At 41.8% G+C, this 14,277-nt stretch overlaps 1 protein-coding gene across 3 annotated transcripts in view; it reads right to left on the bottom strand.

Moving 5' to 3' along the window:
• Positions 1-4,108: 4,108 nt before the first annotated feature.
• Positions 4,109-14,277, bottom strand: part of LOC119657701 — a 174,194-nt gene continuing 164,025 nt past the window's right edge. For 2 of the 3 annotated variants that reach the window (XM_038064740.1, XM_038064742.1), the window contains exons 10-11: positions 5,810-5,939; positions 4,109-5,538 (exon numbers count right to left, since the gene is read on the bottom strand). In XM_038064740.1, the coding sequence (XP_037920668.1) occupies positions 5,411-5,538; positions 5,810-5,939 (258 nt within the window). In that variant the 3' untranslated portion in view covers positions 4,109-5,410. The remainder of the gene's footprint in view (positions 5,539-5,809; positions 5,940-14,277) is intronic. The other variant, XM_038064741.1, reaches the window with a different exon arrangement.

Here is a 14,277-nt window from a genome sequence, read left to right as displayed (position 1 = left end):
TATTAAGGGGCGTCACAAGACCTGACTAACTGCAGAATCCTGAAAGTAAATCGATGAATGTAAAAGATTGAAACCCGTTTTGATCGCGACGAGTGGAGGCGAGCGTCACATGCTCGAGCTCTAATACTATGACAACTCTCAAAATTTCAGTGTAGTAGGCGCGGTGACAAAAGGAAGTTTACTGCAGTCAAACCTACCACAAATAATAAAGTTGGCAGAACTGTATAGCCTATCACGGAAGAACTTATCTAGTCAAGGAGGTTAACCGTCGGCGTCTTAGTTAGGGAGGGAGCTCTTCACTACAATTTTAACCCATATAGATCCGGAGAAGTTACATCTCTTGTGCCGGATATGCCTAGTTATCGTAACCTGTGGATACAGATTACTTCTTCACATAGAAGTGGAATCATATCTGCTATCAATTAACTCAAATGAAGTAAAGTTTCCGCGCTTAATCGTTGTCCCACAAGATAATCCATTGCAGCGCTGCAGTTTCTGCACACATGCAAAAGGGTCGTACAATTTTTTTTCACCGAATATAGTCGAATGTGTGAGGTATCAAATGAAAGGTATCGACTAGTACTTTTCAAAGCTGGCCTCAGGTCTGATATTTAATGCACAAGGAGAAGGGCCGGGGCTGAAAAGTGGTCGTTTCTTTTATGGACCCATTCTCAAAATCAACTCAATCGAAATAGCTGGACAAAATCACGAAGCTATATGGTCCTCAGGGTGTCTCCTGGGACACAGCAGGCTAACAGTTCAAAAAGGACCTATCACTATCCACGAAGCACACCAACAGGAGGCACTTATCCCATGTTGCCATGTTGCCACAATCATTTATGGCCAAAAAAAGGCCAAATACAAATTTATATCCTTACAAACACATGAGTGTCAGAGCTTGCCCGAAGAGACTGGACACGTGCTGCAAGCTTGTCAATATTAGTAGTTAATTTTTGGGATTATGAGCGTTTAGTCGTTAGTGAGTTGTGAAGGTTAAGTTAATAATATTAATTCAAGGGATAACACATGTTAGCGGTTTTAGTCGTTATCCAGTCGTTATTGAAGGAATGATCAAAATTTATTTTAGGTTTTAGTATATAGTTGATGAGATTCGGAACGCAGGATGTATTCCAATATTAGTCAATAATGCTTTAGGATTGTGAGTGTTTAGTCGTTGTTGGGTTGATGAAGTTAAAGTGATGATATTGGATTAAATCTCCATCCGAAAAGGCACAAAACGGACCAGAAGGCCGGTAAAAACTTGACGCATGAAGGCTACTCGATAATAAAACTGCATCCAGGAAATGTCGCGCCGCTAGAGATTAGAAAAAGTATCATGATCTAAATCTGGCGTCCTTAAAAAAATATAAAATGTAATTAATCATGCAAGGATCCCTACTCAACAGAATTTGTTGACGGTTAAAATACTTGTTGTACCATCTACACTTTAACTAAAACCTGGTATACTCCTTACTTTTCCTAACTTCGCTCCGTCCGAAGTTATGTTTCCAAACCTTCGATTCAGTCATTTAGCTGTAAGTAAACGTGAGACCTCCTGCTCAATTATAGGTAAAGTCGCCTAAATGCTGGCGAAAAAATGTGCATTCACTCGTGATGTTGCCAAAAAGTCTTCCTTCCCTTCCTTGTATAAGTGTGTCTGAACGGCCTTCAGAACATCAACAGAGGAGAGCTTGATCAATCTCGTGGGATACGAACCCAGAGACTTGCGGGCCTCTACATGGGCAAGTTCATTTAATGGGTGCCCCACATGAGCCGTGCATCAGAGAATTTCCAGTGACTTAAAGGGGTCAGAAGCCTGGGCATGTATTTTGCCCACTATTATTATTATTATTATTCTGTTAAGGGAACGTCGCACCGCGTCCTTGAAGAGCTATTGTGCCCCTTTTACTGGTTATAGTGTACCTATTGATCATAGTATCTCAAGCAGGCCTATAACCGTTAGGAACTTTAGTATTTTCCCTACTTCCAGATCTTTCAGCTTTGCATCTGGTATTAAGTGTTCTCCCAGATGCCTCGACCTACTTTGCACAAGTGCCGGACACTGTTCCAGGACGTATATAGAGGTTTCGTCCTCCTCCTCACAAAACCTATAGGCAGTGTCCGTAGATATCCCTAGCTTCCCAAGGTGATTGCCCACTAGGTAGTATGATCGCGAAGTTTGTTTGAGTAATTTACAAGTTTAGAGAGAGTCTGTGATGATGGTAATCTTTTGCTCACCTATTCTGGAAGCCATCTTTAATGGCCTGAAGGACAGCAAAAAGGTGCGTCGCCAAAATCGTACTAACATTCAAGGAAAAGCGCGAGACCTGGGTCCCGTCGGGGCCACGCTAAACCACACGCATAAGTCGAATCATCACGCCTGTAGGTAGCATCCATGAAGATCAAAGTTGGAACGCAAACAATTCATTCCAAGCCTGTACTTAAGTACTTAGGTGTAATGATTGACCAGAGGTTTAATTTCAGATTGCAAGTGGAGGAAAACATAGCAAATAAGAGAAAGATTGGAGCTGCGTATCGCATAAGTGTAGTCCGAACATGTTGCGCTTACAGAACAATATCCAATGAAGCAGCTTGCGTGATAGCAGGAATGGTCCCGATTGAGATTCTGGCGTAAGAAATACAATGACTTTACGACCGAACGTACCTCACCGCAGGTCGCACGAACTGAAAATATCGCGGAATAGCAAGAGAAGTGGGACGAGTCAGAAAAAGGCCGCTGGACTCACAAAATCATATGGGATATCCGGAAATATCATAGATCGCGCGACCCCACGGCGAAGTAAGTTTCGACCTAACTCAATTCTTGAGCGGACACGGAGGCTATCGAGTATATCTGTATCGATTTGGGCGTGATGATTCGCCATATTGCCCAAAGTGCCCAAATATTGCAGAGGACGCAGAACACGTCTTTTTTCATTGCCCCAGATTCGAAGCCCAAAGGGCTACCTTAGAAACTACAACCGAGAAGCACTTTACACCCGAAAATATAATGGAATATTTATTGAAATTAAAGGGGATATGGACCGAAGTCGAAAAGGTGATTGCAGCCATCGGAAAGAAGTTTAGGCAGGAAGAAGTCATCCGAAAGAATGAACGCGAGAGAAATACGAAGATTAACATGATCGCAGAATAAATTTTGATCCAGCCTCGCGACTTAATACCAAATGGGATTCCCGTGGGGAGAGTGGAAGGAGAAGGAAGTGGTTTTAGTGGGTAAGAGTCCCACATAATTGTGTGACAGGGGCCTGCGGTAGCTTTTAAAGCTTTCCACCTTCCATCGGAAAAACAAAAACAGACAGACAGACAGACATTGAACCGATTTTAATTAGGTTTTGTTTTGCAAACAAATCCTTAATAAGCTATGGGATCCGATATGTTGCCTAAATGCGCACTCTATTCCTATTGAAATCTGCAAGTATGATTTTAATATCACAACTAGAGTTCCCTTCCTGGAAGGTATTCTCGGAGTTTCCAGTTTTCTTCTGTAGGGATATGAACGTTAGGGGAGCTGATATTTGAAAATTTGCCACGAAAGAGCAGATTGTATAGCCGTTCGCTTATCTTTTCAAAGCCGATTCATTTTCTATTCATTTTTTGGCTGGCTAGGAAGCCTACTTCGAGCACCAGCCTTGTATTGAGACCGGATGTCGATGGGCTTTTTAGCAGAAAATGCAGAAATCGTTTGTCTATTTTCTTGTTGGGTTTGTCGTTGTGTAGCGGGTCCAGTCCGATATTCCTTCTATAGCTTCGTAACAAGTAGTTTTTCCAGGTGGGGTCGCCAGCCTTACAACGACCCCTAACCTGGGGAATTAATTTACACAGTTTGTCTTGTTTGTAAACGCCGTAGATTCGTCTTCATCTTCGCCTGTAAATTTTCATTAAGAAAGAATTCCCAGCGTTCACCACGCGGAGGTGGATGTAGAGTTTAGTAGCATAACTATTGGTGTTGTTCCACGTTTCCCAGGTTCTGTACTTCATTATAGGTACCAATCCGTGCTTTCGCTCGGGAACCTATGTTACCCTTTGACCGCCACTGGCGCGTCTAATTGCACACTTTTTTTCAACTGCTTGAATAAAATATCCTTTCTTAGCTGTCAATAAATATTTTATTTTTCAGTTAAATCAAACAACAAAAATCAATGAATAACTATTCATATTTAACTAAAGGAAAGTTAATTCATATTAACAAATCAGATGTCCCGGAGAAACCATTGCGTTAAATATCGGTGACGAACAATAAATTAATTCGACTAAAGAGTTTAATTGAACTACGTGTTAGTATATTAACGATGTTTCATTGACTATCAATATATATGTGTATGTTTATATATTTATATTTATGTATATATATATATATATATTATAATTCGACTGTATAATTGCAATTTACAGTTTACTCCTTCATTGGATGTCAATAGTTACATCTATGTATGTATTCTCTGGAAGTATGCATAAGTTTTTACGGGTGTGTGTTTACGATATCTATTTATATACATGTAAAAGCTTTTCGACTGAGTACACCTCGTAGAACAAGAGTGAAATATCTAAACCATTCTAATTTAGATATACTCGTAGATATCTGTATCTGCTCAATCGACGATTTACGTGAATAAGTTGATTCGTTCAATTTAACAGAGATAGAAAGAACAAACTTTTTATATCAATTCATTTGTATTCGCTCCACCAGCCTTTTGTGTAGTGTGTTGTGTAAGCCTTTTTCGGCTTGTGTTATATGGTATTATCCCCATGCAGTCCTGTAGACTTAAATTTCAATAAATATACGTATCAACTTTTCCACGGAAATCGCAAATATCTTTAAATTTTGCAGGTATGCCTACTAACAACTGTTTGCTAGTCTTCCTAGAAGCATTAGAAGAAACTCGTAGGTGGTAGGTATTATAACTGGTCCTTTTGAAATGTGAATATGATTATTGTAAACCTGGTCAGAGAGGATCTGTCGGATAAAAGGTTCAAGTCGTAAAGAGACTAGTCCAAGAGTATCTTTTTTCTGTGCTTTTCTTCGAATTTCTAATGATGCGAGTTCCTCCTTCAGTCCGACTGACCGACTATGACCATTATATTATAATAAATGTGACTGGCTAGGACACAAAAAATATCAGATATCCTGAAAGAAAACCCCAAAAAATAGATTTCAATTTTCCTAATGCTCCTTTGGTTCTATAAGATGATTTGATTACATTTCATGGAGTTTGTATTGTGGACGTACTATGTGTTTACATTAATAATGCTGACAGAGCCAAATTATCCATCGTGACCGGAAACAATGAAAGAATCTATCAGTTGAGAGACGATTTGATTCCTGTTACATGTTTAAGGTGAAAGTATAGCCATAAACGGATTTAGTTTCAACGAATTCAGTATTCACCAATTAATTTTTGATTGGTTCGACGATGTGTTTAGGAAGCTTGTGAAATGAGCTCCCCAAACCGGTACGTGCAGCTGCTATCAACTCCGGATGTTCTGCCAGGACATCAGAAAGCGCGTTCAGAATTACATCTGTAATGAAAACATTCAAATGACACAAATCATATACGTGCTCATATATTGAAGCTTTTAGATAATTCAATGAGGTTCAGTACTGCACGAACGAACTAGAATCCATATCTATATGTGTACATGAGTACAACGCATAGACAGTGGAGCAGAAGGTAGGATCCGGTCACTACTCGTAATTGTTTCCATCTAACCCAATATTAAATACCCATTTTTTCGAAAAGAAAAGGTTCGTATCTAATGCATGTATCTGACTCTTGGAGAGGATATTTACCTAATATCTTTTTCTGTAGAGCTGGCGAAATCCGCCCATGGTCACCCTCTGCCTCGAGGAACGCTGTTAAACGCTGTAAAGCATTCTGGGCCTGTTCCGAGCCATTAGCAAGCGATTCTGAAAACATGACCTGAAAAATAAGTAGGTAGTTATGTACTTCCGATTAGCCATATGCTCTGATAAAAAGTGGATATGAATATTAATGTTGTGGATGATATACTCGCACTTTGATATAGTTAGAAGGGTGTTTGCCCTTGGCTTTTATTGGGGTTTGCGTTATCATGTGAGTATCTAGGCATGTATATTTGCTTTTGTGAGTATGGATATTTGCTTTTACTTGGTATTGTGAGTGCTAATTTTCGAACACTATGGTGTGAATGACCGTCATATCTCTTTGAAACAACCTTTTTATTATAAATTATAGTTGTCATAACCCCTTTCGTGTAACATACCGTTGCCCATTCCTGGTAACGAGTTTTAACTCCCCCCACAATTTTCGGAACAGCTTTCATTCTTCCTCTATAGCGGGCGAACTACTCGATGTTCATCATTTCACTGGAAGGCGGTGGCCTCGCTTACGAAACGATTTTCAGTGCAGTGGATTGTAAACCTTAATCGGATGAGAATTCAAAACGCCACCATAATCAACAGCAACATGGGTGTCATTAGCCATGAGCCTGACTTTGATTCCCACAAAATTGGTGTCGAAAACCGAGAAAATTTAAGAGACAAAGCTGTTTGATAAACACATGGGTGAGTCTGAAAAAAAAAAACAGTGAACAGTGGAATTCACGATCATCCGTCTCATTCGCGGATAGTAGCAACAAGGCATTACATCCTGCGGAGTTCGCCAGCTACTGGAAATGACACTCCACTTTGAGCGAAACAGAGGAGCGGGTTCGTCAATCGTAGTAGCAATTGGACGAAGTGGAGAATGCCCATCACGTGGCAACGCCATCATATAAGACTCTTCTCAGACAGAGTCTGCGTTCGAGAAGAAATTCGGCACATAGCGAAGTTTCCCGCGTTTTATAAGGACAATGTGCGCTTTTGGTTTTCGCGAGAGGACGAAGTTTGATTATATCGCCCAGCACGCAGATCCGGCGAACTTGCCGTTGATAGTGCCAATTGCCCTCTGCAGTCAGATCTGTACACATTGATTAAAAACCGTATCATTACCGCCTTCGAGGAATCAAAGGTGATGCACCATTTACAAAAATTTGAGGATTTGGCCCGATCAAGTGGGAGCTTGATTATCTTACCTTAGTAAGTCTTCGTTGTGTGCTCACCATTTGGACATGCGGAAATGCATCATCGCGATGGTGCAGCACCACCACCCCGCAGCAATTCAGGGAGTAGGGTAGACGTTTACGTCCGATATCGACACCCCGCCAACACCGTGAAAAAGATCTTCGTCTACAAGAACCTGCTCAATGATTGATCGCGTGAGAAAGCCTCTGGAGCTTACATATAATCAACCATTCAGAGTTATTTCAAGGTTGTCGGACCAAGTTTTCCCTGTAGACATGAATAATCGAGAAGCGAATGCGAGTTTCGAACAATTGAAATCCCACATTTTTCGAAGCGCCCTTCGATCTGAAGTCTGGGCGTCAGAGTCGATCACCAAATGGGACAACAGCCGAAACATACAGGTCCCAAGTCGAAAAGAGCTACGTTCGCAATAGAAAGTAGCCGAATCGTGACTAACAGCAATACTCGCATTTTCCGACTTGCTCAGTCGTAAGAGAGTGGTGTAGCAGGTGAACTACTCATCATGCCACCGCAAAGAAGCAGCCTCGTTTTTGAAACGATTTCCGGTGCAGTGGATTGTAAATCGTTATCGGATGAACACTGAGAAAGACGCCAACATAAATAGCGACGCGCACGTCATTAACTACCGGCCGCCATTTACATAATCTTTTCCTGGCTTTGATTCCCACAACTGCACTCTTTGGCGCCACCTACATCTATGGCGACTCACTCGCCGGTCATCCTGGGATAGTAAGTTCCAATGCATGGTATTACTCGAAATAGACCTGTCGTCTCCTTAATGTGTGACCTATCCATTGGTACTTCCGCTTCCTGATTAACACGTCCATGGGTAACAGGCTCGTACGCTGACCATGTTCTTAATTAGTTATTGTCTTAGACCTCACTGACATGACGCATATATTAATTGGCGAAAGCTTGTAGCGCGTAACAACGATAGTCACTTTACTTCCATCTAGTAAGACATAGGTACTACAACTTTAACTTGATATTGGTATTGAGAAAGTGATATTTCCAAATTTTGGATAGAACAGAGGATCTGGCGCTATTAATACGTCGGGTAACTTCGAGTTCGATGCCACCATCAGCGAAAACAATGTTGACAAAAAACAAATTGATGGGTGCTTTCGATGTTCTGCTTATTGATGGGATAGGAAGAGCTACCTGACTGACTGACTGGTTTTGTAGGTGCCTATCTTCAGCCTAACTCTGTTCGCCACTTTTTCCAAATCCAGAGAAATTTGGACAAGATGCCTGAATCGGTGTGCAAGCAGGCAGCAATCATGTCATTAGTGTAGTCGAGTTGTTTGAGGAAAGATAACATAATCCATTGAATCCCCATGAAGAACGGGGAGCAAGAAGGAGGGTCCAAAGCAGAAACCAATCTGCTTTCGAGATGTTTTTTATGTGCTTCAGGATTTAATGTGTGGGACGGTAAGGAGCACGCAAATATCTCTCCAATTGTCGCACTCAAGACGGATGTCCTTCTTCGTAATTTCAACGATCATGTTCTTTTCCACTTCCTGGTAAAGGTCTCAGATTCTCAGGATGTCTAGATGAGTGGAAGTATCTGGTAGTATCTCTGCAGAGGTTGCAGGGATTGCAAGGAACAGCTCCGCGCGGAGAAGGCCAAGTCCAATGGCCTTGTTCCCTTCAGTTCATTGACGGCCGAGATGCTTTCAATTTTGTTTATAGGAGCATTTCGATGCGGATCTTATGGTGCTAAACAGCATCTAGATGTTGAAAATGGACCGTGCTGAGCTTAGAGGTCGAGGTCGAGTAGATGCTGATGCGATATCGTAAACAAAGACAAATGTTCAATAAGTGATCTCATTCAAGACTTACGTCAACGCCTCTCTTGTTACACCCATCCAACAGACAACTCCTAATGTTACCCCTGATCGTGATGTAGTCGTTTGTTTAAATGTACGTTCCTAGTATGTTTAAACCCGATTGATGTTGTCGAAGGCTCTGTGCTTTCCTATCACTTATCCAAACAGTGTCCCCTTTAGTAAGTCTCTCCTGGAATGTATTGAGTCGCTCACAGAAAGCCCTCTAGTCCCCGTATGGAAAGTCTTCTTTGGTATGTAACATTGCACTACTGAGATGTTTCTTATGCTGAATCGGAATCTTGCAGTTAATATTTGCTTAGGCGATGCACTAAGCGTTAATTTGACCCTAGATTCATGACAGCTTCCTGTAGGCTAAAGTACAATAGCTTAGTGTCGCAGGAGGGAGAGGAGTACTCCCTACAGTTGAACAATTAATGGTGTTTTGAGTTTCTCTAAACACTCTCCAAACATCATATGCTTTGCAATGGCGCCAACGTGAGTGCAAAATTTTATACTTTTATAGCTGAGCTCAGAGTAGTAAAGGAGTTACAGCTGGTGGATAGAGAATGGCCTAAAACCCTCATGTTATTTATATAACAAGTCCAGATAAAGAAGGAGTAAAACAAAAATAAAATGCTGAGATCAGGGAAAAAGATAAATAAAGTATAGTGGGACAGGTGGTTCAAGAAAACGTATTCAATATCTCTCCAAAATTAGTGGGGTTGAATAAAAAGCCTCGGAAAGATGTTGGTGCGTTCATCTTAGGGTAGGACGGAACCCTGTGCTATCAGGAAATCAGCAAGAGTTCTTGGCGCATTGACAATGTTAGGCTGTAAGAACTCCTTTGAGAAAGGCGCATTGATATCTGCGCTTCACATGAAACTTGATGGTGTAGCGCCAAAAGCTGCGACTTAAAACGCAAATACGGAGAAAATTTAATATGGTGTCAACTTTGTCATCGCTGACAGTTTCCGTGACGACGTTAAAGAAGTTGAGCGATTTGATGATGAAGAAAGAGTGAGAACGAACGCTTTCATTACGAATCGGGACAAAAAGAAAGCGACCGTTGTCACTCGAGCAGTCCTCTACAAATATCTTTATGGTAGGTTGAATACTTTGGATCGCGTGAAAGATCTATGACGACGCTTCATTTGCGAAACGACAAGAATGGCATTTTGCTCAACGCCGGGATTATTTCATGCAGATTTCAACGGAAGAATTTGCTAATTCTCCGTTTGCACAGTCACTGCCGATGTTTGGAGCAATGCCATTTATCAATGCCATAGAAATCTAGGAAGCAATCAAACACCCAGAAGACGTCACTGTTGAGCTTTAGAAAGCGAAGAGCTGAGGCCCCTTTGGCTTAGTGAGTTCTTCAATCGGGTTATTCAAGAGGGTATAACATCACCTGAATGGTAAGACAGCACGAACGTTCCAATACTGAAAAAGAAATGCAGTTTAGTACGGTGTTCAAATTACGCATAATCTGATTGGCACATCGTTCAAATGACAGTGAAGCAACCAAATCTATAACCGACACCACGACCGTCAGATTGTAGATAAAATCAGGCTCCAGAGGTTGCGGTGAGTGGGTCACCTAATCCGTGTGGGTAAGGACGATCCAGCCCGGAAAGTCTATAATTACCCTTATACTATGGTAGAAAAAGAAGGAGCAAGCGTGGTATTCTTTGCCTGAGATGGAGCGATCGCGTAGGCCAGGATGCTAGCTACTAGGGATATCAAATTGGTGGACCTCGGGCAAAACTGCGATGTCTAGAATTCCTTATTAAGGCAGGCCTAGACCGGACACTGGTTGTTGCGCCGTTGATGATGATGAAAATTGCCTGCTACATTATACTGTAATCCTGTGTTGTGCCTTTACAGTTTTGAGTGAAGTGTTCTAACACACTTCAAGGCCCTGATCTAATTGGATTTTTGCGTCTGCGATTATTAATTATCTTTAATTCATCATAATTATCATCAAAGTAACAAGCCGCTGACAACGAGCGGTATTGTTTACATTAACGCCAGTCGACATTTCCTTTATAAACACAAACCATTCCCGTATCCTTCTTACGAGAATAGCAAATTTACTAGCCTTCTTTTTGTCAGCAATACCCTTTCGCATGGATTATCCTAACGATTTAGTGAAAATTTAATGAACGAAAATGAAAAACAATGTGGCAAAGGCAGAAAGAGATAAAGAAACTCAGAAATCTTTGACAAGTAAGTCCTGCTCCTTCTCTTCGGATAGTCTAAATCACTACTGCAAGGACCGCGAAAGAATTGTGCTTATATATAGTAGGAAGCAAATAATGACATCTTATCTATTGGTGGAACAAGAGTATTAGTAAGCTTAGAACTTAATGCTTAAGAGCGAAAAGGATATAGGTACGCAGATTCTAATCATTACAAGCAATTTAGGTGCTCCTCAATCGTGCTCCGAAATCTGATTCAGCCGCTGGCTGGCTAAACGATCATCATGCGAAGAGATTAACTCTCTTCAGGCAACCTCAAATTTGAAGTGAATCTTTGTTTAAGAACGTAGCTAGAAGCTGGGTTACTTACGTTTACAGAGCGGAAGGTGCACAGAGAGCAATGAAGAAACGACAAATCATTTGCTTGGAGTGCATTTTCCAGGCAGCATCCAAAATCTCATCTCGGGGCCGACATGTGTATACAGCTCTCAATCAGGAGACTGGAAGTAATATCACTGATGCAAGTCAAATGGGCATTTAGCTCGTAATATAGATGCAAATCTGCAGGTCCGAATGGTATCAATCCTGCGATAGTAATAGCGGGAATGGATGCCCTCGGTTTACATATTTGGAATATCTATGGTGCATGCACACCACACGCGTGATGTGAAGGTGATATTTATTCCCAAACCAGGGAAACTTACCTACGCGGACGCAAAAAGCTTCCGATCGAACAGTCTAACATCCTTTCTACTAAAATGACTAGAAAGACTAGTAGATCAGTTCATAAGAGATATACACATTCCTAAATTGCCACTTCAATATCGGCAATACCCCTACCAGACAGGCAAATCCGCGGAGACAGCACTCCATGAGCACACGGCAAAAACTGAAAGTACCTTCAATTATATATCATTCGCGGCAATTTGTGACGCGACAAGACAGCATGTAATCGATCCGCTGTTAATCAGTTGGATCCTTCATTTGCCGGAGTGGGAAAAAATCCACATATTGGTCGGCCTATGCTCTATTGATGAAGGATGTCTTAGGGGCTGCCCACAGCGATGTCTCTCCCTTTGCTATGACCCCTGGTAATTGGTACCTTGCTATGACTCCTGGACTACAAAAAGGTCTTCGCGCAAGCATTTACGGGTCATCTAGGCTTAATAATTACCGGCAAGTTTGCGGACACAGCATATGACCGCTTGAATGTAACTCTTCATAGTTGGTGCTTTCGCGAGGGACTCACGACGAACGCTGGGAAAATTGGACTAGTTATGTTTATTAGGAACGTCAGCAGAGGAAATCCAACTGGTAAAAACCGGCAAGTTTTTAGGAGTACATCTCGCCTCCAATCTACCGTGGAAGCACCATGTTCAGAAACAATATCAGAGATCCTACAGATTGCCCCGGTGCTGTAGGACTGCGATAGGTAAGACCTGGGGAATTTCACCGCAATGAATTTATTTTATGTATTTTGATGTATGCATGCATTGTCTGGTGGCCGAGACTGAACTTTGCTAACTGCAGGAAGCTGCTGACGCAGGCTCAGATGCTCGATTGCCTAGGTATTACTGGAACAATGAGTACTACGCGGATTGGGGCACTCAAAGCTGTCCTAAATCTAACCTGCATTCATTTGGAGGTGATACGGAAAGCAACCGATGACGCCAATAGACTTGATAATATTACAGCAGGGAAAGGCGGACAATCATATGGTCATGCGTCCATCTGGAAATTCTTTGACAAACATTCAGTAGTTCTGAAGCCAGCCGATCATATGGTTTCCAGATTCGTCTTTCAAAAGACATACTCTATCATTATCACCAAAAGAGAAGAATTGCCGATAACTGGCCATGACTCTTTTCGGATTATAGACTTAATAATCTTCATCGACGAGTCATTCATGGAAGACGGATGGGGAACTCCATTGTAAAACTGGCCTCACCCTCTCAAAATTGCTAAAACTTGGCCTAGTTCATTCCTAGTGTGGGGGCCAGGGAACGCAAACATCGCTGGTAATGAAGAGGCTGATAAACTGGCTCCCCAGGGGTCTGGATCCACAATGATGGGGTCAGGTCTACTCTGAAGGGTGAAATTACAAGGATGCAGGCAGCCGAGTGGAAAAACGGGCAAGAGAAAATACTCGTGAAAGACCCCGAGGCCGAGAGCGGCATTTTTGTTGTCCTTTAAGAAGTGGGACATGAAAACCCTAGTAGGGCTTTTAAAGGGACACTGCTCTTTAAACTACCCTATGGAAAATATTAGGGTGGTGATTTCCGCTGAGGAGAAGGAAGAGACGGACCTGCACTTCATATGCAGCTGTCCGGGGTCCCCAGATTTCGAACGAAGACACCTCAGTAAGGTTTTCTTCAATGGAGGATCTGTACATTCTCAGATTCACAAAAGCCTGAAGATTTACGGGGATAGTACAATGGGCCTAATAAAGGTTAGAGTGCTCGGAGATGCGACCCATCCAAATAAACTAAATTAAGTAGTTTGTAATAAGGAGCATATCGATTCCTGCGGTAGAGTGTATAGCGTAGTTTTGGCTACACTTAGAGAAAATTTGAAAAAAAGAAACACTTTGTTTCCTTGATAACTAGAGAGTTCTGCTCGAAGGCAGGATGTTTCCTTAGTGTGGGAGGTTAGGATCGAAAACTACAAAAGCGTTTATCATCCCACCTGAGAGGGGGAGTATTTTCGAAGGCGTTCGAAGTTCGAAACTATTATGAGAATGGAGAATAGAGAGCTCGAATCGGTTCACACTGTTAAGAAATGATTTGAAGTAAGTGTCTTGGGACAGGCGGACCATAGAGCAGAGACAGTATGTACCACTAGATCAAGGGAGAATCAGTTTCTTAAAACCAAAGTGGGAGAGTATCTGGTTTAATTAGAACACTCACTTAAATATCTTGGAATAGTAATTGATAAAAGTGGACCAAAGCTAGATTTTTGCTGTTTAAAGTGGTTACCTCGGTATTGCTGTATGAAATTCCTGCCTGGGCAGAAGTAATAGAAAGGTCCTCATCCAGAAGATTGTTGGCAACGGCATATCGTTAAGAATTGCGAGCGCTTACAGAACGACGTCTGAAAATGCAGTGACATTCTCGCGGTCAAGAGGAAAAGTCTGTACGAAACCAATGCATGTAATCAACGATGTGCAAAA

This window comes from Hermetia illucens, chromosome 5 (assembly GCF_905115235.1).
Source record: "Hermetia illucens chromosome 5, iHerIll2.2.curated.20191125, whole genome shotgun sequence".
Taxonomy (NCBI): domain Eukaryota; kingdom Metazoa; phylum Arthropoda; class Insecta; order Diptera; family Stratiomyidae; genus Hermetia; species Hermetia illucens.
Note: the sequence above shows the minus strand (reverse complement) of the source record. Positions and strands in the feature narration are given on the sequence as shown.